The sequence below is a fragment of the Panulirus ornatus genome, chromosome 11 (genome assembly GCF_036320965.1).
Source record: "Panulirus ornatus isolate Po-2019 chromosome 11, ASM3632096v1, whole genome shotgun sequence".
NCBI lineage: Eukaryota > Metazoa > Arthropoda > Malacostraca > Decapoda > Palinuridae > Panulirus > Panulirus ornatus.
Genome location: NC_092234.1, coordinates 15,779,822 through 15,803,762, shown reverse-complemented (window position 1 = coordinate 15,803,762; position 23,941 = coordinate 15,779,822). Strand labels below are relative to the sequence as shown.

At 48.5% G+C, this 23,941-nt stretch overlaps 1 protein-coding gene across 3 annotated transcripts in view; it reads right to left on the bottom strand.

The window, feature by feature from the left end:
• Window positions 1-493: 493 nt before the first annotated feature.
• Window positions 494-23,941, bottom strand: part of LOC139751312 (uncharacterized) — a 36,370-nt gene continuing 12,922 nt past the window's right edge. For all 3 annotated transcript variants that reach the window (XM_071666651.1, XM_071666650.1, XM_071666652.1), the window contains exon 2: window positions 494-3,820. In XM_071666651.1, the coding sequence (XP_071522752.1) occupies window positions 1,376-3,658 (2,283 nt within the window). In that variant the 5' untranslated portion in view covers window positions 3,659-3,820 and the 3' untranslated portion in view covers window positions 494-1,375. The remainder of the gene's footprint in view (window positions 3,821-23,941) is intronic.

Sequence of the window (23,941 nt, the reverse complement as noted above, 5' to 3'; positions counted from 1 at the left end):
CAGCGGTCCGTGGTCTTCATAACCAGCGGTCCGTGGTCATCATAACCAGCGGTCCGTGGTCATCATAACCAGCAGTCCGTGGTCATCACAAACAGCAGTCCGTGGTCATCACAACCAGCGATCCGTGGTCATGATAACCAGCGGTCCGTGGTCATCATAACCAGCGGTCCGTGGTCATCATAACCAGCGGTCCGTGGTCTTCATAACCAGCGGTCCGTGGTCATCATAACCAGCGGTCCGTGGTCATCATAACCAGCGGTCCGTGGTCATCACAACCAGCGGTCCGTGGTCATCACAACCAGCGGTCCGTGGTCATCACAACCAGCGATCCGTGGTCATCATAACCAGCGGTCCGTGGTCATAACCAGCGGTCCGTGGTCATCATGATAATCGTCACAACAGTGGTCCACCTCAATGAGCCGAGGCAAGGCACCAGCTGAGATGAGGTGACCAGCTGAGGCAAGGCACCAGCTGAGGTGAGGTGACCAGCTGACCAGCTGAGTCAGACTACACCTGGTGTAGCAGGGAGAGGCTGGTGGTGTGCACGGGTTCCCTCCTGCCTGCAGGTCAGACCAGGTGCAGCCACCTCCCGCCCACCAGGACACAAGCCTTACTGTACTAAGCAAGGTGGGGCCCCAGCTCGCCCTCAACGGTCAAGACTAGACGGGACATCTTGGCCGAGGCCCCACATATGGCAACAATGAATTCAGGGTCTCCATCATAATTACCTAAACTAATATACAAAATAATCATAATCATAATAATCATGTAATCTATACACTAACATCATGATACCATGTATGGCTTGATAGACCATAAATCTTACACTACTTTAAATAAATTACAAAATTTTCTTTTCCTTCATATCAAGCAACCAGGAGAGTATTGGTTTGGTTTTTAATTAAGAAATATTATTTCGTTCCTCAACATTTCATGTTGTGGGTGTGTGAGAGCTTTGAATGTGAGTCAGTTTTCGACACCAACGTCTGACAGGGAGAGTTAGGTGCATACAACATGTATAAAGTTAATAATAAAATACAACATTGCACAGTTCATCACTTCTCATAATATCGAGGACACTGTCCGGGTCAACATTACACTGCTGACGGCGGCGTCGTGGTCAGACTTCACTGCTGAGAGTCTTAGGGTCACATTACACTGTGGAGTCCACTGTAGATTATCATGTAGGGCCGTTAGAAACCACACTGTATAAGAGCCAGGAGGCATATACACTACAGGTGACGTGAACAATCCTTCGAGGGTGATGGCACTGCAACATCAGACAGTGACGTCTTCCCTGCAGTGCCTCTGACGCCGATGACGTCACATGGGAAGATGGGGAGAGTAATGGACCTTCCTACACAGGATGACGTCATTAAGAGGTGAGCATGTCCAGGACTTCGTCTACCGTCATGTTGTTCCTGTGGTATTCCTCCATCGTGTCCTTCGGAATGGTCCACTTCAGGAGGAGGAGGACGTTCTTGCGCAGTTCGTCGAGGCGAGAGAGGGTCTTGTCGTTGATGGGCACGTGGCCCGACGACTCCAGCGACAGCTTGAGCACGTCGTCCACCAGACGGGCGCCGAAGCCGAACTTGAGCCGCCGCTCCTCGGACGAGATGCGGTACAGGAGGACGGCCAGGCGGTTGCGCAGTCGGGCCAAGGTCGACTCTTCGACGATCTCCTCGGCCTCCTGCTCGGCCGTCTTGTCAACGCCGTGGTCTAACCGCTCGTGGTTCTCCAGCTCACTCTGGGTCTGGAAGAATTCCTTGCAGTAGGTGCACAGGTACGGCTTGGCGGCGTTGTGCACACACTTCATGTGCTTCTTGAGGTGGGGCAGCTGGGAGAAGGCTGCCGCACACAGCACACACTGGAATGGCTTCTCTCCCGTGTGTGAGCGCATGTGGATTTTACACGCCGACGAATGTGCGAACGCTGCACCGCAGATTTGGCACTTGTATGGTCTCTCCCCCGTGTGAATGCGCATATGTACAGTCAACTGGGAGTTCTGCGTGAAGGTAGCGCCACACGTCGAGCACTCAAATGGCCGCATGCCAAGGTGAAGCCTCATGTGTTGCTGCAGGTGCCCCTTGAAGGCCTTGCCACACAGGTTGCAGGTGTAAGGGCGCGACCCCCGGTGGACAGTGCGGATGTGCTTGTACATGCCCTCCACCCGGATGAACTTCTTGCCACAAGCGCCACACTGGAATTCCTTCACGCCGCGGTGTGCCATCAGGTGGCCCTTGAGGGTGTGGTAGGAGGCGAAGCGGGCGCCACACTCCGTGCACTCGTAGGCCTTCTCCCCCGTGTGGACCCGGGCATGCTGGGTTACCTGGCTGCGTCTGGCGAAGGCCAGGTCGCAGTGATCACACTTGTGAGGCTTCTCGCCCGTGTGGACCCTCATGTGGAGTCTTAACCGGTCTTTCAAGGCAAAGCTCTTGTTGCAGAGGTCACACCTGAAGGGCTTCTCCCCAGTGTGGATAGTCTCGTGTCCTCGGAGTGCGGTAATCTGGACGAAGGTGGCGTTGCAGATCTTGCACTTGTAAGGTCTGTCCCCTGTGTGAATGCGCACATGCTTGAGAAGGTCAGCCTTGGCAGATGAACGCTTGCCACATATTCCACACTCGAACCTCCTGTACTTGTTGTTTTCATCCATTTCTGACTTGGATCGTTTGAGGACGATGATGTGTTCTTCACTCGGGTCTTTGTGGGTCTCTTTCTCAGAGTTGTCCATGTCAGAGATGCCTTCGTCATCCAACACCTCAATGTTGATCTCCATTCCGCTGTCGGTTTCGTCGGAGCTCTCATCGTCCTCATCATCGTCATCATCATCATCGTCATCGTCATCATGATCATCCACGGCTTTGGCAGCTTTATCCACGGCCTTGGCAGGTTTATCCACGGCCTTGCCAGCTTTATCCACGGCCTTGGCAGCTTTATCCAAGGCCTTGGCAGGTTTATCTTTAGCGTTAGCTGTGGCGTCCTGACCTTCCGGAGCTCCAGCATTTTCCTTATCAGAGGTGTCCAGGACCTTGTCCTCAGGAACACAGGTCTTGCCTCCTCCCTGACTCCCACTCTTCTTGGTGACGGTTCCTCCTTGTGTTTTGCCAGTTTGTTTCTTCTCTGCCTTTGTGTCTTTCTTTTTAGTCACCGTTTTTTTCCCTTCCTTCTTAAGTTTCTTGGGCCGTTGTGGTGCGTCGTTACCCGCCTCGCTGACTTTACTCTTGGCGGGGCTGGCGGCCGCGGCGCCCTTCTCCGTCGTTTTACCCTTCCCAGCACAGGAGGTGATGATGATCTTGTCGGCAGCTTTCCCGTCTGCCAGACTCGGGTCGGCTGTAGCAGCATTTCCTTTCCCCTTCCCGGTGTAGGAAGTGATCGTTATCTTGTCGACGTTTTTTCTCTTGGCTGGACTACAGTTGAGTGTGGTCGCCTTGGACTTGGTTGTATTGGAAGTTATGGTTATCTTCTCGTTCACTTTGTTTGCGTTGGGGACGCCCGGCTCCTCCGCGTCTTGCTTGTCTGTCGCCTCCTTGTCCCCGGTGGCGTTCTTCTTGTTTGTGTTTGTCGAGGTCTTCTTGTTCTTGCCAGGCGGCTTGGACATGATCCGAAGGTAAGGTTTCTCCTTCTTCTGGTACTTCTTCAAGTTCTGTTTGGCACGCATGATGTCGCAGCTCCCTCCTCTCGGAAGTTAGATGAGCGGAAAATAAATAGTGTAGATGTTGGTAGAGATGGGATGATGCTCGTCAAGATGGGATTGAGGAGTGAAAGTTAGTGGTGAAGGAAGTATAAGATACCCGCCACCATCAGACTAGTGTGATAGCACCTGCAACAGAAACCACAACCACTATCAGCATTCCTCCGCCACCTACTGATCTAGCAGCAGCAATCCTAAGTATTCGTCCTGGTCAAGGAGTCGCTGGGTAATCTGTTCCCCAGCCAACCTCGCAACGACAGTGGCGGGTCACGAGGGACGCCAGACGCAGCCGTGCGGCCTCCTTGACCAGCACTCCCCTGCGTGTGTACATAGCTGCCTTCTGCCTCACCTAATACCCAGCCCTAATAGTTCATGCAGGTAACCCTACTTCCATGAGATCATGAAGCACTAGAAACTATCGTAAGCAACACTAGAAAGGAGAATCACTATTTCTAGATTATCAGGCACAGAGAAGATGTATTCACAGTTTCAGTAGCACATTAGGTCTACTACTGGAAGATGAAGATTAAGTTAATTATCATATCTATCTATCTATCTATCTAAATATACATAACTTAATAATAATGTTAGAATACCAGACACATTGCCTCCTCCACCAATGATCGAGTTAGTAAGGAATCAACATAGTAGCAGCTACCTGAGGGAGGCATTACCTGTAGTGTGGGGAGGATGGGACATCCTCGCTGATAAGTACACAAGCAAGGCGCCACAAACCACTGAGTCACGCAGGTTACCCAACCTAGACAGGAAGGCTCAGTGGTATCAGGCGCCCGGGTTGTGGGGCTACACAACGCAGGTTCGGATCCAACTCATAAGGATACACTATCACCAGACATTTACCTCGAGTTAACACAATGTTGAGACACATCTCACGGTATAGTGAGCTACTCTGTCTGGCTCCGTTACTCACACGGCTGTGGTCGCTTCAACCACGAACGAACAAGTGTATACATATCACGAACGTCGGAAAGGCTGGATAAATTTCTTATAAAGTACAGTAACTTATGAAAGTAAAAAAAACAAATCAATTCACTGGACGGGAAAGCAAGTACTGACGACACCAACACTCATCATGTCCCTCGTACTCACGTCATCTCTCACAAGAGACGTAGACTACCACCCTCTCTCTCTCTCATGTCTCTCACAACACGAAACAAACCAGACTTGATAAGTATAAGCTTAGTGTAGAAAGCTCTGAGCTATGTATGGCGGTATGAGGGAATGGCTAGGTGATACACTAAGCTGTGGCACTTCAAGGGAATGTCCAGGTTGATACATTAAGCTGTGGCAGTATAAGGTGATAGCCAGGTGATACGTTAAGCTAGTAGGATGATATAATTAGTGGAGTTGGATCCTATACATACTGCAAGAAGAAGCGGAAGAATGTTATTGTGGCTACATCAATACAGGAAGTTCGAATGGCTGGAAATATGGAGTTAGTCGTGAGGACTTTGATATAATAAATGCAAGAGGTTTTGCTTGGGAAAAGGACACAATTAAGCATTATACTTATGAATTTACTACACTGTCTAGGGTTAGTCTGGGAGATATGATCAATTGTGCTGACAGGTTCTTAACATGCCTTAATGATGTTAAGTTAGGAGATAATGTATATGGGACATTGTCAATCCATGCCTACGAGGGTGTCGCTAACTTACAACTGATAATATTGTACTGCAGGTATGTGCCCGTGTTGTGTGGATGGGGATTCGTCCTCTATGTCCCCGCGTTGTGTGGATGGGAGTTCGTCCTCTATGTCCCCGCGTTGTGTGGATGGGGGTTCGTCCTCTATGTGCCCGTGTTGTGTGGATGGGGGTTCGTCCTCTATGTCCCCGTGTGGTGTGGATGGGGGTTCGTCCTCTATGTCCCCGTGTTGTGTGGATGGGAGTTCGTCCTCTATGTCCCCGCGCTGTGTGGATGGGAGTTCGTCCTCTATGTGCCCGTGTGGTGTGGATGGGGGTTCGTCCTCTATGTCCCCGTGTTGTGTGAATGGGGGTTCGTCCTCTATGTCCCCGCGTTGTGTGGATGGGGGTTCGTCCTCTATGTGCCCGTGTTGTGTGGATGGGGGTTCGTCCTCTATGTGCCCGTGTTGTGTGGATGGGGGTTCGTCCTCTATGTGCCCGTGTTGTGTGGATGGGGGTTCGTCCTCTATGTGCCCGTGTTGTGTGGATGGGGGTTCGTCCTCTATGTGCCCGTGTTGTGTGGATGGGAGTTCGTCCTCTATGTGCCCGTGTGGTGTGGATGGGGGTTCGTCCTCTATGTGCCCGTGTGGTGTGGATGGGGGTTCGTCCTCTATGTGCCCGTGTGGTGTGGATGGGGGTTCGTCCTCTATGTGCCCGTGTGGTGTGGATGGGGGTTCGTCCTCTATGTGCCCGTGTGGTGTGGATGGGTGTTCGTCCTCTATGTGCCCGTGTGGTGTGGATGGGTGTTCGTCCTCTATGTGCCCGTGTGGTGTGGATGGGAGTTCGTCCTCTATGTGCCCGTGTGGTGTGGATGGGAGTTCGTCCTCTATGTCCCCGTGTGGTGTGGATGGGGTTCGTCCTCTATGTGCCCGTGTGGTGTGGATGGGGGTTCGTCCTCTATGTCCCCGTGTGGTGTGGATAGCGGGTTTCGCCGTCTCTCGTGAATAACCTTTTGAACGGGTAACGTTCGTATGCAAGGTGTGACGTGTGACCGTCTGATGGCCGGGCCCACGTAACAATGCCTCCTCGTTATCAGTGTGTCAGATAACGTGACAACCTCACACAGTGAACCCCGGTACAACAGCCAGCATCAACCCGGTACAACCCTAACGAGTACGACTGGGTATTATGTAGTCAGGCATGCTGACCTGACCCCCTCGCTGGGCCATCTTCCCTCTGGGTCGATCTGTCGTGGCCCAAGGGTCGCACCGCTGTCTTCCAAAAGGGGGCCCAGTTATTCAACTGTTCTTCGGAGAACAGAACATCTTATCACGTGAAGGATGACAGCCAAGACGCCGTCGGTGTGTCCCCACCCACACTCACTCCCGTCCCTCCTCCTGCGGGGCGAGTCTTCGCCATCCTGCGACCGTCTTACAGCCACGGTGCGTCATGCGCGCCGGGCTTCCCTCACCCCGTGGCAGGTAGGTGGTCATGCCAGCGTCATCCACCACAGGTGTGGATCACTATCATGAGAGCGTTCATCCACCACAGGTGTGGATCACTATCATGAGAGCGTCATCCACCACAGGTGTGGATCACTATCATGAGAGCGTTCATCCACCACAGGTGTGGATCACTATCATGAGAGCGTCATCCACCACAGGTGTGGATCACTATCATGAGAGCGTCATCCACCACAGGTGTGGATCACTATCATGAGAGCGTCATCCACCACAGGTGTGGATCAATACGTCGCTCACACAAGACTAGAGACATCTTCTGCGTCTCGTGTATCTGGTAGACGCCACTGTCTATCGTCAGGTTACCTGGTGTAGCCACGATCTCTCTCTCTCTCTCTCTCTCTCTCTCTCTCTCTCTCTCTCTCTCTCTCTCTCTCTCTCTCTCTCTCTCTCTCCCTCCCGGCCACCAGGTCCTGACTCCTATCGTAGAGGAAGTCTCACATGTGGTTATCCTTCCTGTGTTCAGAGATAGGTGGGCGGGCGCCGGCCTGCCACACACCTCCCGTCCAACCTTCTCACGTCAGTACGACCCACGCAGGAACCTCGACCCTGACCTGACCTCACACATTCCACGTACAGATGACACTCATGTTTGACCACTTCACGGTGTCATGTTTGTCTGTCCACTTCACGGTGTCATGTTTGCCTGTCTACTTCACGGTGTCATCTTTGTCTGTCCACTTCACGGTGTCATCTTTGTCTGTCCACTTCACGGTGTCATCTTTGTCTGTCCACTTCACGGTGTCATCTTTGTCTGTCCACTTCACGGTGTCATCTTTGTCTATCCATTTCACGGTGTCATGTCTATCTGTCCACTTCACGGTGTCATGTCTGTCTGTCCACTTCACGGTGTCATGTCTGTCAGTCCACTTCACGGTGTCATGTCTGTCAGTCCACTTCACGGTGTCATGTCTGTCTGTTCACTTCACGGTGTCATGTCTGTCTGTCCACTTCACGGTGTCATGTCTGTCTGTTCACTTCACGGTGCCATGTCTGTCTGTTCACTTCACGGTGTCATGTCTGTCAGTCCACTTCACGGTTTCATGTCTGTCTGTTCACTTCACAGGGTCATTTTTGTCTGCCCACTTCACGGTGTCATGTCTGTCTGTTCACTTCACGGTGCCATGTCTGTCTGTTCACTTCACGGTGTCATGTCTGTTTGTTCACTTCACGGTGTCATGTCTGTCTGTTCACTTCACAGCGTCATTTTTGTCTGTCCACTTCACGGTGTCATGTCTGTCTGTTCACTTCACAGGGTCATTTTTGTCTGCCCACTTCACGGTGTCATGTCTGTCTGTCCACTTCACAGCGTCATGTCTGTCTGTCCACTTCACGGTGTCATGTCTGTCTGTCCACTTCACGGTGTCATGTTTGTCTGTCCACTTCACGGTGTCATGTCTGTCTGTCCACTTCACGGTTTCATGTCAGTGTGTCGTCCTACGTCATCAACAAGGGAGGTAAACAAAGCAGAAACGGCAAGACCAACTCCTCCTTGGTGGCCCTCACACCCGCCACCAAGACCGGCTCAACCCACTGGCCCGACCCAGCATCGTCTCGTTCAACGAAAGTCAACAAGCAACACCATTCTGGCCCCCCGTCACCTCCCTCCAGCATGCGATCCCTCGTCCCCAGGGTTGCAGACCCAATCCCCGCTACTAGACTCCCCAACTCATGTGGTTCCCTCACGAGTAACGCGTCACCACTAGTAACACTGTGTACCATCTCTCCTGAGGTAACATACTTTTCTTAATAAAGCGAGACGACGCAAGGAACTACACGATTTAATCAAGGCCTTTCATCAACGACAAATAAATAATTTAAATATATATATATATATATATATATATATATATATATATATATATATATATATATATATATATATATATATGTGTTTTTTTTCATACATATTTACCATTTCCAGCGTTAGCAAGGTAGCGTTCTAGAACAGATGGCTGAACCTTTACGGGGGAAAACTCCTCACTTGGCCCCCTTCTCTGTTCCTTCTTTTGGATATGTCAAACAGAGGGGGAGGATTTCCAACGCCCTGCTCCTGCCCCTTTTTGTCGCCTTCTACGACACGCAGGGAATACGCGGGAAGTATTCTTTCTCCCCTATCCCCAGGGATCATATATATATATATATATATATATATATATATATATATATATATATATATATATAATTATTTATATCATACTTTGTCGGTGTCTCCGCGTTAGCGAGGTAGCGCAAGGAAACAGACGAAAGAATGGCCCAACCCACCCACATACACATTTATATACGTACACGTCCACACACGCACATATACATACCGATACATTTCAACGTATACATACATATACATACACAGGTACATACATATATTCACATGTACATAATTCATACTTGCTGCCTTTATTCATTCTCGTCGCCACCCCGCCACACATGAAATGGCACCCCCATCCCCCCGCATGCGCGCGAGGTAGCGCTAGGAAAAGACAAAGGCCACATTCGTTCACACTTAGTCTCTAGCTGTCATGTATAATGCACCGAAACCACAGCTCCCTTTCCACATCCAGGCCCCACAAATCTTTCTACGGTTTACCCCTGACGCTTCACATGCCCTGGTTCAATCCATTGACAGCACGTCGACCCCGGTATACCACATCATTCCATTTTACTCTATTCCTGGCACGCCTCTCACCCTACTGCATGTTCAGGAACCGATTGCTCAAAATCTTTTCCACTCCATCCTACCAACTCCAATTTGGTCTCCCACTTCTCCTCGTTCCCTCCACCTCTGACACATATATCCTCTTTGTCAATCTTTCCTCACTCATTCTCTCCAGGTGACCAAACCATTTCAATACACCCTCTTCTGCTCTCTCAACCACACTCTTTTTATTACCACACATCTCTCTTACCCTTTCATTACTTACTTGATCAAACCACCTCCAACTACATATTGTCCTCAAACATCTCATTTCCAGCACATCCACCCTCCTCCACACAAGCCGATCTATAGCCCACGCCTCGCAACCATATAACATTGTTGGAACCACTATTCCTTCAATCATACCCATTTTTGCTCTCCGAGATAACGTTCTCCCCTTCCACACATTCTTCAACACTCCCAGAACCTTTGTCTGTAGTGGTGGACGCCAAAGGCAAGAATACAATATATATTGATATTACCTAAACTTAAAAGTTAAAATAAATGTAGCATTAACAATGTTTACGATGAAGGTTAAATCTACATCAGACATACATCCACAACAGACACAAGACCATCCATAACATAGTTGTAGAACTGTTAAAAAGTTCATCCTCTGTTATCATTTGTTTTGGTCTCGAATATTTCATGCGGACAAAATGTAAAAAAAACAACAAAAAAAAAACAGGAACTTACAAGAGGAAAAATACAGTAATTTCCATATTCAAGTTATTTACAGAAGTCTGACTGGCTCCATAAGCGTGTGTTCAAATACAAACGCAAATACAAGCGTATCTTCTGTGTTCATATATTGCTTTAGGCTGCTATTAATTCAATAAACGTTTCTACATTAATAACATTATTGTTATTACTATAATTACTATTATTATTATCATTATCATTATTATTATTATTATCATTATCATAATTATCATTATTGTTACCATTATTATCATTATTATTATTACTATTATCATTATTATTATTACTATCATCATCATCATTATTATTACTATTACCATTATCATTATCATTATTACTCATCATTATTATTATTACTATTATCATTATTATTATTACTATCATCATCATCATTATTATTACTATTACTATTATCATTATCATTATTACTCATCATTATTATAATCATTATCATATTAATTATCATTATCATTCATTATCAATATCACTATTTCCATTATTGTTTCAGAGAACGTTGGATGATGTTACAGTACACTGGCCCCGAGTGTGAGGTGGAGAGGAGGAGGAGAGGGAGGGATGTCACGCCCTTGTTTCTCTCAGGTCCTGCTACTGCTCCTCCTCCTGCTGGTGGGTGGAGGCGGTGGGAGGAGGAGCAGCAGCAGGAGGAGGGTTCTGACCTTCACATTTGGCTCAGTCATTCCTCTTCCCACTCGGGGCGTCTGTGTTTGTTTGCACGTGTGTCTGTTACTCTTTGTCTGTCTGTAGGTGTCAACCACTCTCTCTCTCTCTCTCTCTCTCTCTCTCTCTCTCTCTCTCTCTCTCTCTCTCTCTCTCTCCACCTGTTGTGTGGCATCTGTGCATCATCGTCGTCTGTCACCCAGCACAGGGTCCCCCCACCCCCCCGGATGTGTGTGTGTGTGTGTGTGTGTGTGTGTGTGTGTGTGTGTGTGTGTGTGTGTGTGTGTGTGTGTGTGTGTCGCGTGGTAGTACGTCTGTTTACGATAGCAAAAGTCTGTATTCCGGAGAAAAGTGACCCTCCCCCCCCACAATCATCCACCCTGGGGCAAGGGTGGGTGCCTGCAACTACAGTACTGGCTGTGTAGGTACGTGTGTATGTATGTGGCCTCTTGTGTGGTGTACATACATGCGGGACAGATGACATATCATAATGGTCACGCAATGTCCACATAAACGTGTATATATATATATATATATATATATATATATATATATATATATATATATATATATATATATATATATATATATATATATATATATATATTTTTTTATACTTTGTCGCTGTCTCCCGCGTTTGCGAGGTAGCGCAAGGAAACAGACGAAAGAAATGGCCCAACCCCCCCCATACACATGTACATACACACGTCCACACACGCAAATATACATACCTACACAGCTTTCCTTGGTTTACCCCGGACGCTTCACATGCCTTCACATACATTAAATATCCACTGACAGCACGTCAACCCCTGTATACCACATCGCTCCAATTCACTCTATTCCTTGCCCTCCTTTCACCCTCCTGCATGTTCAGAGCCCCGATCACACAAAATCCTTTCTCCTCTTCAACCCAATTTTCTTTATACCACACATCTCTCTCCCATTCATTACTTACTTGATCAAACTCCTCCAACTCATATTGTCTCAATCTGTTCCAACATTCCATCCCCACACAAGCCATCTTAGCCCACCTCCGAACCATTATAATGTTGGAACCACTTTCCCTTCTAATCATACCCACTTTGCTCCCGAATAACGTTCTTCCTTCCACACATCTTTCCAACACATCCATCACCTTGTCAATATGTTGCAGCCAAGGCAAATAACAATAAATATTGATTTACTAAACTAAAAGTTAAAATAAATACATCCATTTTGTTTCGGATGAAGGTTCAATCTATCTCAACATTTCACAACAGCACCAAACCATCCATACCATTCGCTACTATGTTAAAACATTCCATTCCCTGTTATTACTCATTTGTCTCAATATTCATGGACAAATTAAAAAAAACAAAAAAAAATTTACACCAGAACTTACAACGGAAAAATTACATTACTTCCATACTTCAGTTATTAACCTAGTTTTTACTGTCTAAGCTAGTGTTCAATTACAAACCAAATATCAAGTATCTTCTGTGTTCACTATTGCTTTAGGCTGCTATTAATTCCATAAACTATTCTCACATTAATAATATTATTTTCAACTATAATTCACATATTATTTTATCATACATTTTCATATTGTACCTTAATTATCCTAAATACATATTATAATCATAATTATACATGATATATTATATCACCTCAATTATTACATTCATTATATATTACTATTCATTCTTTATCATACATATCCTTATTACTCATCATTATTATTACTTTATCTTAAAATTCTCTCACACCTTATTTACTATCTATCATTTCACATCTTTTCAAACTTTATGCTTCTACAGTACATGACCCAGTGTAAGGTGAGTTAGGAGAGGATTTCCCCTTTTTCTTCAAGTCACTGCCTGATCCCACTCCCTCCGCTGTGGAGGTGAGAGCGTCCCAATGTGAGGTGTGTAGCAGCCTCACGAGGAGGTTCTACCTCCAAATTTGGCTCAGAATTCCTCTACCACTCGGCTCTGTTTTTGCACTGTGTCTTTCTCTTTGCTTGTCTAGTGGTCAACCTCTCTCCTCTCTCCTCCTCAGCATCCTCACTCTCTCTCTCTCATCTCTAATACCTTCCCACCTGTTAGTGCATCTGGCATCACTCGTTTTTCACTGTCACCCAGCACAGTCCCCCACCCCCCGATGCTTGTGTGTTGTGTGTGTCTTGTGTTTTTTGTTGTTGTTATTTGCTTTCGCGTGGTAGTACGTAGTTTAAGATAGAAAGGTCTTATTTCGGAAAATCCCTCCCCCCCTACATTCCATTCTACCTGGGGTAGAAAAAGTGCCTGGAACTATTTGCACCCGCTGTGTACCCCCGTCGTGTTGTATGTGGCCTCTTGGTGTACATACATGGGACAGGAGCTATCATATGGTCACCAATGCCACATAAACGGATATATATATATATATATATATATATATATATATATATATATATATTATATATGATAATGTAGATGGGAGAGTTTGGGAAGTGAGTCAGTTGTTGTTCGCTGATGATACAGCGCTGGTGGATGATTCGGGTGAGAAACGAAAGCTGGTGAATGTGTTTGGTAAAGTGTGTGAAAGAAGAAAGCTGAGAGTAAATGTGAATAAGAGCAAGGTTATTAGGTACAGTAGGGTTGAGGGACAAGTAAATTGGAAGGTGAGTTTGATTTGAGAAAAACTGGGAGAAGTGAAGTGTTTAGATATCTGGGAGTGGATTTGGCAGAGGATGGAACCATGGAAGCGGAAGTGAGTCACAGGGTGGGGGAGGGGGCAAAGGTTCTGGGAGTGTTGAAGAATGCGTGGAAGGCGAGAACGTTATTTCGGAGAGCAAAAATGGGTATGTTTGAAGGAATAGTGATTCCAACAATGTTATATGGTTGTGAGGCATGGACTATAGATATGGTTGTGCGGAGTAGGGTGGATGTTTTCAAAATGAGATGTTTGTGGACAATATGTGGTGTGAGGTGGTTTGATCGAGTAAGTAATGAAAGGGTAAGAGAAATGTGTGGTAATAAAAAGAGTGTGGTTGAGAGAGCAGAAGAGGGTGTTTTGAAATGGTTTGGGCACATGGGGAGAATGAGTGAAGAAAGATTGACAAATAGGATATATGTGTCAGAGGTGAAGGGAACGAGGAGAAGTGGGAGACCAAATTGAAGGTGGAAGGATGAAGTGAAAAAGATTTTGAGCGATCGGGGCCTGAACATGCAGGAGGGTGAAAGGCGCGCAAGGAAGAGAGTGAATTGGAACGATGTGGTATACCGGGGTCGACGTGATGTCAATGGACTGAACCAGGGCATGTGAAGCGTCTGGGGTAAACCATGGAGAGTTGTGTGGGGCCTGGATGTGGAAAGGGAGCTGTGGTTTCGGTGCATTATTACATGACAGCTAGAGACTGAGTGTGAACGAATGGGGCCTTTGGTGTCTTTTCCTAGCGCTACCTCGCACACGAGGGGGGAGGGGGTTGTTATTCCATGTGTGGCGGGGTGGCGATGGGAATGAATAAAGGCAGACTGTATGAATTATGTACATGTGTATATATGTATATGTCTGTGTGTGTGTATAAATATATGTGTACATTGAGATGTATAGGTATGTATATTTGCGTGTGTGGACGTGTGTGTATATACATGTGTATGTGGGCGGGTAGGGCCATTCTTTCGTCTGTTTCCCTGCGCTACCTCGCTGACGCGGGAGACAGCGACAAAGCAAAATAAATAAATATATAAATAAATAAATATATATATATATATATATATATATATATATATATATATATATATATATATATATATATATATATTGAGTGTGAGTACGTGTGTGCGTGTAAGAGACTGGAAATATGTATACACACGTAAACGATCTCTGAATAAATGAAAAACATTAAAGTTGCAGGAAGTAATCAGGGACAAGGAAGTTGACCCCCAGCTGGAGGAGACAGAACCTACTGCAGAGATGCGATGTGACTGACCTCACGCGTCCAGAGCCATGCATGATGGCACGGCTGCTATAGGTGGGATGGCACTGTCTCCACCCCCCCCCCCCCCTCGATGAGGGACGACCTCAAGTCTGTGTTAACCCTGAGGGATGACCTTATCCCATAGGAAACACTGGGAGGAAAACTGGTATGGGAAAGATGAGCTGAGTGGTGACCGTCATCTGTTTATCCTCCTACAGAACATTAACCAACTGGGACTTGATATATACACGAGAGCGAGATGTGAGCGATGCGGCCTTTCTTTCGTCTGTTCCTGGCGCTGCATCGCTCATGCGGAAAACGGCGACCAGGTATGAACAAGTACTAATAATGTGGGGGGACTGCAATAATCAGGAGACTGCGTGAATCAGACTCTCAAGGGGACACACGTTCTCAGCAGCGTATCCAGGTGCATTACCTCGTCTGACCGCGTTCACGTAGCACACAACAATGAAACACACAAACACAACTTCATCACAACCACAACTTACATCTACGTAGGCCCAGCAGTATGACCGCTCAGGATAAGCGATATCACAAACCGAACGAAGAAACTGATTTTCTACTGACAACGAAGGTGTATAGATAGAAGACATGGTACACCGACTGGAGAAACTGATTTTGTACTGATTACATCAGATATAATGGGGGTAAAAAATAAGCATATAAGAAAAAAGGGCCAGAGGCGAAATGAGATTGAGAGGCGTCATGTGTGGCCGAGCACACGACACAGAAAGAACGGAATCCTTTCTGAGAGCAACATCTTGCGAAGGAGGATGGTTCAGCGCCGAGAAAAGTTCTCTGAATTATACGAAGCTTCGGGAAGATGGAGACGTTAAACTGCTCCTACAGAGGTCCAGTACGTGAGGTCGAAAAGCCTAATAAGACCTTAGCGGTCGGCTGGGACGAAGATAAGACAATACCACATCCCACCAGCACACGCAAGTTATGAGAGAAAAAGGAATAAGTCAAGCAGGATAAGAGAGAAGAGACAGGAGCAGTTTACAACGACTACTACATGTTCTTCCTGCAGGAGGCATGGCCATGACTGAAACTTCTCCATCAGTGCTAAAGAAGTGTACAGATATGGTTCACTGTCCACTTGAAGTGTTGGTCAGTACGTCGCTTGAGGAAGGGAAGTTTGGGCAAGGGTGCGTGGTGAACCTATCTTTGAGGAAGACCAGGATGTTGTTAACGGACCACTCTATGTAGCGAGTGAGGTCGCTGTCAAAACGGACCACTCTATGTAGCGAGTGAGGTCTATCAAAACGGACCACTCTATGTAGCGAGTGAGGTCTATCAAAACGGACCACCCTATGTAGGGAGTGAGGTCTATCAAAACTGACCACTCTACGTAGCGAGTGAAGTCTATCAAAACGGACCACCCTATGTAGGGAGTGAGGTCTATCAAAACGGACCACCCTATGTAGGGAGTGAGGTCTATCAAAACGGACCACTCTATGTAGCGAGTGAGGTCTGTCAAACATTGGAAAAGATGATCAGAAAACAAATGGACGACTGATCTCAGAGGACGCAGCTCAAGTACGACACACGGGACCTGTGAGGTGCTAAGAGACGCGCCATCATGTGAGACAAGAGACAGTGTGGCTGGGCAGGGTGGTGGATGTTGTGCACGACCAGGGGGTGTTTCAACCCTGCTACACAGCAGCTTAGTGAAAAAAAAAAACGTTGATATTCGGGTAGGAATATTAGAGAGAGATTACTTTGACGGGTAGATAATTACCTTAGTGGGGGACACACGACGCATGTAGGAGAAGCCTTCTGGAAATGGGTTAAGGCTGTCCATCAGTGAAGTGCGGGACTCTGGCCTAAGAACCAGTTATGATCAATGGGACAACCATGGCAGAGAACATGGACACCTGGCTACGTGTGTTTGTACATGGGGCCAAAAGGTCATATGAGAGAGAGAGAGAGAGAGAGAGAGAGAGAGAGAGAGAGAGAGAGAGAGAGAGAGAGAGAGAGAGAGAGAGAGAGAGAGAGAGAGAGAGAGAGAAGCACCGAGTGATGAGCAACGCGTCAACTTACAAGATACGACTCAACACACAAACTTCCCAAGTTGGTATGATGAAGTGCCAGCCCCGAGATCCGTCCATCTTATGTAACCAGGATAAGAAAGGATGAAACAAGTCCTCCATTACGAATATGATTGAACACGAAATATGATAATGCAGGAACCTGTGTGTGTGAGCTGTACCTGGGCGTGAGCTGTACCTGTGTGTGAGTTGTACCTGTGTGTGAGCTGTACCTGGGTGTGAGTTGTACCTGTGTGTGAGCTGTACCTGTGTGTGAGTTGTACCTGTGTGTGAGCTGTACCTGGGTGTGAGCTGTACCTGGGTGTGAGCTGTACCAGTGTGTGAGCTGTACCTGTGTGTGAGCTGTACTTGTGTGTGACTTGTACCTATGTGTGAGCTGTACCTGTGTGTGAGTTGTACCTGGGTGTGAGTTGTACCTGTTTGTGAGTTGTACCTGGGTGTAAGCTGTACCTGTGTGTGAGTTGTACCTGTGTGTGAGTTGTACCTGGGTGTGAGATGTACCTGTGTGTGAGTTGTACCTGTGTGTGAGTTGTACCTGGGTGTGAGTTGTACCTGTGTGTGAGTTGTACCTGGGTGTGAGATGTACCTGTGTGTGAGATGTACCTGTGTGTGAGCTGTACCTGTGTGTGAGTTGTACCTGTGTGTGAGTTGTACCTAGGCGTGAGTTGTACCTGTGTGTGAGTTGTACCTGGGTGTGAGTTGTACCTGGGTGTGAGTTGTACCTGAGTGTGAGTTGTACCTGGGTGTGAGTTGTACCTGTGTGTGAGTTGTACCTGTGTGTGAGCTGTACCTGTGTGTGAGTTGTACCTGGGTGTGAGCTGTACCTGTGTATGAGTTGTACCTGGGTGTGAGTTGTACCTGTGTGTGAGTTGTACCTGTGTGTGAGCTGTACCTGTGTGTGAGTTGTACCTGTGTGTGAGCTGTACCTGTGTGTGAGTTGTACCTGGGTGTGAGTTGCACCTGGGTGTGAGTTGTACCTGTGTGTGAGTTGTACCTGGGTGTGAGTTGTACCTGTGTGTGAGTTGTACCTGTGTGTGAGCTGTACCTGTGTGTGAGTTGTACCTGGGTGTGAGCTGTACCTGTGTGTGAGTTGTACCTGGGTGTGAGTTGTACCTGTGTGTGAGTTGTACCTGTGTGTGAGTTGTATCTGGGTGTGAGTTATACCTGTGTGTGAGTTGTACCTGTGTGTAGCTGTACCTGTGTGTGAGTTGTACCTGTGTGTGAGCTGTACCTGTGTGTGAGCTGTACCTGTGTGTGAGCTGTACCTGTGTGTGAGCTGTACCTGTGTGTGAGTTGTACCTGGTGTGAGCTGTACCTGTGTGTGAGTTGTACCTGTGTGTGAGCTGTACCTGTGTGTGAGTTGTACCTGTGTGTGAGTTGTACCTGTGTGTGAGCTGTACCTGTGTGTGAGTTGTACCTGTGTGTGAGTTGTACCTGTGTGTGAGTTGTACCTGGGTGTGAGTTGTACCTGTGTGTGAGTTGTACCTGTGTGTGAGTTGTACCTGTGTGTGAGTTGTACCTGGGTGTGAGTTGTACCTGGATGTGAGTTGTACCTGTGTGTGAGCTGTACCTGTGTGTGAGCTGTACCTTTGTGTGAGTTGTACCTGGGTGTGAGTTGTACCTGGGTGTGAGCTGTACCTGTGCGTGAGTTGTACCTGGGTGTGAGTTGTACCTGGATGTGAGTTGTACCTGTGTGTGAGCTGTACCTGTGTGTGAGTTGTACCTGGGTGTGAGCTGTACCTGTGTGTGAGTTGTACCTGGGTGTGAGTTGTACCTGTGTGTGAGCTGTACCTGTGTGTGAGCTGTACCTGTGTGTGAACTGTACCTGTGTGTGAGTTGTACCTGGGTGTGAGTTGTACCTGGATGTGAGTTGTACCTGTGTGTGAGTTGTACCTGTGTGTGAGTTGTACCTGTGTGTGAGTTGTACCTGGGTGTGAGCTGTACCCGTGTATGAGTTGGACCTGTGTGTGAGTTGTACCTGGGTGTGAGTTGTACCTGTGTGTGAGCTGTACCTGTGTGTGAGCTGTACCTGTGTGTGAGCTGTACCTGTGTGTGAACTGTACCTGTGTGTGAGTTGTACCTGGGTGTGAGTTGTACCTGGATGTGAGTTGTACCTGTGTGTGAGCTGTACCTGTGTGTGAGCTGTACCTGTGTGTGAGTTGTACCTGTGTGTGAGCTGTACCTGTGTGTGAGCTGTACTTGTGTGTGAGTTGTACCTGGGTGTGAGTTGTACCTGTGAGTTGTACCTGGGTGTCAGTTGTACCTGTGTGTGAGTTGTACCTGTGTGTGAGCTGTACCTGTGTGTGAGTTGTGCCTGGGTGTGAGCTGTACCTGGGTGTGAGTTGTACCTGGATGTGAGTTGTACCTGTGTGTGAGCTGTACCTGTGTGTGAGCTGTACCTGGCTGTGAGCTGTATCTGTGTGTGAGCTGTACCTGTGTGTGAGTTGTACCTGTGTGTGAAATGTACCTGGGTGTGAGTTGTACCTGTGTGTGAGTTGTACCTGGGTGTGAGTTGTACCTGTGTGTGAGTTGTACGTGTGTGTGAGCTGTACCTGGGTGTGAGCTGTACCTGTGTGTGAGCTGTACCTGGGTGTGAGTTGTCCCTGTGTGTGAGCTGTACCTGTGTGTGAGTTGCACCTGTGTGTGAGTTGTACCTGTGTGTGAGCTGTACCTCTGTGTGAGCTGTACCTGGGTGTGAGCTGTACCTGTGTGTGAGTTGTACCTGGGTGTGAGTTGTACCTGTGTGTGAGTTGTACGTGTGTGTGAGCTGTACCTCTGTGTGAGCTGTACCTGGGTGTGAGCTGTACCTCTGTGTGAGCTGTACCTGGGTGTGAGCTGTACCTGGGAATTGTTTACAAATTTCATCAACAATAGAGCTATCCAATTTGTATAGATCTTCACTAATATTAAGGTTATAATTCTTTGTGTATTTAATAATAGAAGATTCAGTGATATTTCTCGTTGTACTGGAGTTAAGAGTTAATAACTGAGATGGCGTTACTCCAGTCAATACAATGATCATATTTTTTAACGAGATTAAACAAGGCATTTGATCTTTGTAGATGGAAGCGCTATAGTTGTGGCAGTGTTGTAGATGGCAGCGTTATGGGTGTGGCAGTGTTGTAGATGGAAGCTCTATGGTTGTGGCAGTGTTGTAGATGGCAGCGCTATGGTTGTGGCAGTGTTGTAGATGGCAGCACTATGGGTGTGGCAGTTGTAGATGGAAGCGCTATGGTTGTGGCAGTGTTGTAGATGGAAGCGCTATGGTTATGACAGTGTTGTGGATGGAAGCGCTATGGTTGTGGCAGTGTTGTGCATGGAAGCGCTATGGGTGTGGCAGTGTTGTAGATGGAAGCGCTATGGGTGTGGCAGTGTTGTAGATGGAAGCGCTATGGGTGTGGCAGTGTTGTAGATGGAAGCGCTATGGGTGTGGCAGTGTTGTACATGGAAGCGCTATGGTTGTGACAGTGTTGTGCATGGAAGCGCTATGGGTGTGGCAGTGTTGTAGATGGCAGCGCTATGGGTGTGGCAGTGTTGTAGATGGCAGCACTATGGGTATGGCAGTGTTGTAGATGGCAGCGCTATGGGTGTGGCAGTGTTGTAGATGGCAGCGCTATGGGTGTGGCAGTGTTGTAGATGGCAGCGCTATGGGTGTGGCAGTGTTGTAGATGGCAGCGCTATGGGTGTGGCAGTGTTGTAGATGGCAGCGCTATGGGTGTGGCAGTGTTGTAGATGGCAGCGCTATGGGTGTGGCAGTGTTGTAGATGGCAGCAGCTATGGGTGTGGCAGTGTTGTAGATGGCAGCGCTATGGTTGTGGCAGTGTTGTAGATGGCAGCAGCTATGGGTGTGGCAGTGTTGTAGATGGCAGCGCTATGGTGTGGCAGTGTTGTAGATGGCAGCGCTATGGTTGTGGCAGTGTTGTAGATGGCAGCGCTATGGGTGTGGCAGTGTTGTAGATGACAGCGCTATGGGTGTGGCAGTGTTGTAGATGGCAGCGCTATGGGTGTGGCAGTGTTGTAGATGGCAGCGCTATGGGTGTGGCAGTGTTGTAGATGACAGCGCTATGGTTGTGGCAGTGTTGTAGATGACAGCGCTATGGTTGTGGCAGTGTTGTAGATGGCAGCGCTATGGTTGTGGCAGTGTTGTAGATGACAGCGCTATGGTTGTGGCAGTGTTGTAGATGGCAGCGCTATGGGTGTGGCAGTGTTGTAGATGGAAGCGCTATGGTTGTGGCAGTGTTGTAGATGGCAGCGCTATGGGTGTGGCAGTGTTGTAGATGGCAGCACTGTGGGTGTGGCAGTGTTGTAGATGGCAGCACTATGGGTGAGGCAGTGTTGTAGATGGCAGCGCTATGGTTGTGGCAGTGTTGTAGATGGCAGCCTATGGGTGTGGCAGTGTTGTAGATGGCAGCGCTATGGTGTGGCAGTGTTGTAGATGGCAGCGCTATGGGTGTGGCAGTGTTGTAGATGGCAGCGCTATGGGTGTGGCAGTGTTGTAGATGGCAGCGCTATGGGTGTGGCAGTGTTGTAGATGGCAGCGCTATGGGTGTGGCAGTGTTGTAGATGGCAGCGCTATGGGTGTGGCAGTGTTGTAGATGGCAGCGCTATGGGTGTGGCAGTGTTGTAGATGGCAGCGCTATGGTTGTGGCAGTGTTGTAGATGGCAGCGCTATGGGTGTGGCAGTGTTGTAGATGGCAGCGCTATGGTTGTGGCAGTGTTGTAGATGGCAGCACTATGGGTGTGGCAGTGTTGTAGATGGCAGCGCTATGGGTGTGGCAGTGTTGTAGATGGCAGCGCTATGGGTGTGGCAGTGTTGTAGATGGCAGGGACTATGGGTGTGGCAGTGTTGTAGATGGCAGCGCTATGGGTGTGGCAGTGTTGTAGATGGCAGCGCTATGGGTGTGGCAGTGTTGTAGATGGCAGCGCTATGGGTGTGGCAGTGTTGTAGATGGCAGCGCTATGGGTGTGGCAGTGTTGTAGATGGCAGCGCTATGGGTGTGGCAGTGTTGTAGATGGCAGCGCTATGGGTGTGGCAGTGTTGTAGATGGCAGCGCTATGGTTGTGGCAGTGTTGTAGATGGCAGCGCTATGGGTGTGGCAGTGTTGTAGATGGCAGCGCTATGGGTGTGGCAGTGTTGTAGATGGCAGCACTATGGGTGTGGCAGTGTTGTAGATGGCAGCGCTATGGGTGTGGCAGTGTTGTAGATGGCAGCACTATGGGTGTGGCAGTGTTGTAGATGGCAGCGCTATGGGTGTGGCAGTGTTGTAGATGGCAGCGCTATGGGTGTGGCAGTGTTGTAGATGGCAGCGCTATGGGTGTGGCAGTGTTGTAGATGGCAGCGCTATGGGTGTGGCAGTGTTGTAGATGGCAGCACTATGGGTGTGGCAGTGTTGTAGATGGCAGCGCTATGGGTGTGGCAGTGTTGTAGATGGCAGCGCTATGGGTGTGGCAGTGTTGTAGATGGCAGCGCTATGGGTGTGGCAGTGTTGTAGATGGCAGCGCTATGGGTGTGGCAGTGTTGTAGATGGCAGCGCTATGGGTGTGGCAGTGTTGTAGATGGCAGCACTATGGGTGTGGCAGTGTTGTAGATGGCAGCGCTATGGGTGTGGCAGTGTTGTAGATGGCAGCACTATGGGTGTGGCAGTGTTGTAGATGGCAGCACTATGGGTGTGGCAGTGTTGTAGATGGCAGCGCTATGGGTGTGGCAGTGTTGTAGATGGCAGCGCTATGGGTGTGGCAGTGTTGTAGATGGCAGCGCTATGGGTGTGGCAGTGTTGTAGATGGCAGCACTATGGGTGTGGCAGTGTTGTAGATGGCAGCGCTATGGGTGTGGCAGTGTTGTAGATGGCAGCGCTATGGGTGTGGCAGTGTTGTAGATGGCAGCGCTATGGGTGTGGCAGTGTTGTAGATGGCAGCGCTATGGGTGTGGCAGTGTTGTAGATGGCAGCGCTATGGGTGTGGCAGTGTTGTAGATGGCAGCGCTATGGGTGTGGCAGTGTTGTAGATGGCAGCGCTATGGGTGTGGCAGTGTTGTAGATGGCAGCGCTATGGTGTGGCAGTGTTGTAGATGGCAGCGCTATGGGTGTGGCAGTGTTGTAGATGGCAGCGCTATGGGTGTGGCAGTGTTGTAGATGGCAGCGCTATGGGTGTGGCAGTGTTGTAGATGGCAGCGCTATGGGTGTGGCAGTGTTGTAGATGGCAGTGCTATGGGTGTGGCAGTGTTGTAGATGGCAGCGCTATGGGTGTGGCAGTGTTGTAGATGGCAGCGCTATGGGTGTGGCAGTGTTGTAGATGGCAGCGCTATGGGTGTGGCAGTGTTGTAGATGGCAGCGCTATGGGTGTGGCAGTGTTGTAGATGGCAGCGCTATGGGTGTGGCAGTGTTGTAGATGGCAGCGCTATGGGTGTGGCAGTGTTGTAGATGGCAGCGCTATGGGTGTGGCAGTGTTGTAGATGGCAGCACTATGGGTGTGGCAGTGTTGTAGATGGCAGCGCTATGGGTGTGGCAGTGTTGTAGATGGCAGCACTATGGTTGTGGCAGTGTTGTAGATGGCAGCGCTATGGGTGTGGCAGTGTTGTAGATGGCAGCGCTATGGGTGTGGCAGTGTTGTAGATGGCAGCACTATGGGTGTGGCAGTGTTGTAGATGGCAGCGCTATGGGTGTGGCAGTGTTGTAGATGGCAGCGCTATGGGTGTGGCAGTGTTGTAGATGGCAGCGCTATGGGTGTGGCAGTGTTGTAGATGGCAGCGCTATGGGTGTGGCAGTGTTGTAGATGGCAGCGCTATGGGTGTGGCAGTGTTGTAGATGGCAGCGCTATGGGTGTGGCAGTGTTGTAGATGGCAGCGCTATGGGTGTGGCAGTGTTGTAGATGGCAGCACTATGGGTGTGGCAGTGTTGTAGATGGCAGCACTATGGGTGTGGCAGTGTTGTAGATGGCAGAATTCGGAAGACACACGAGTGTTGTGAACCAGCAAGTCATGTTCAACCTGGGTCACCAA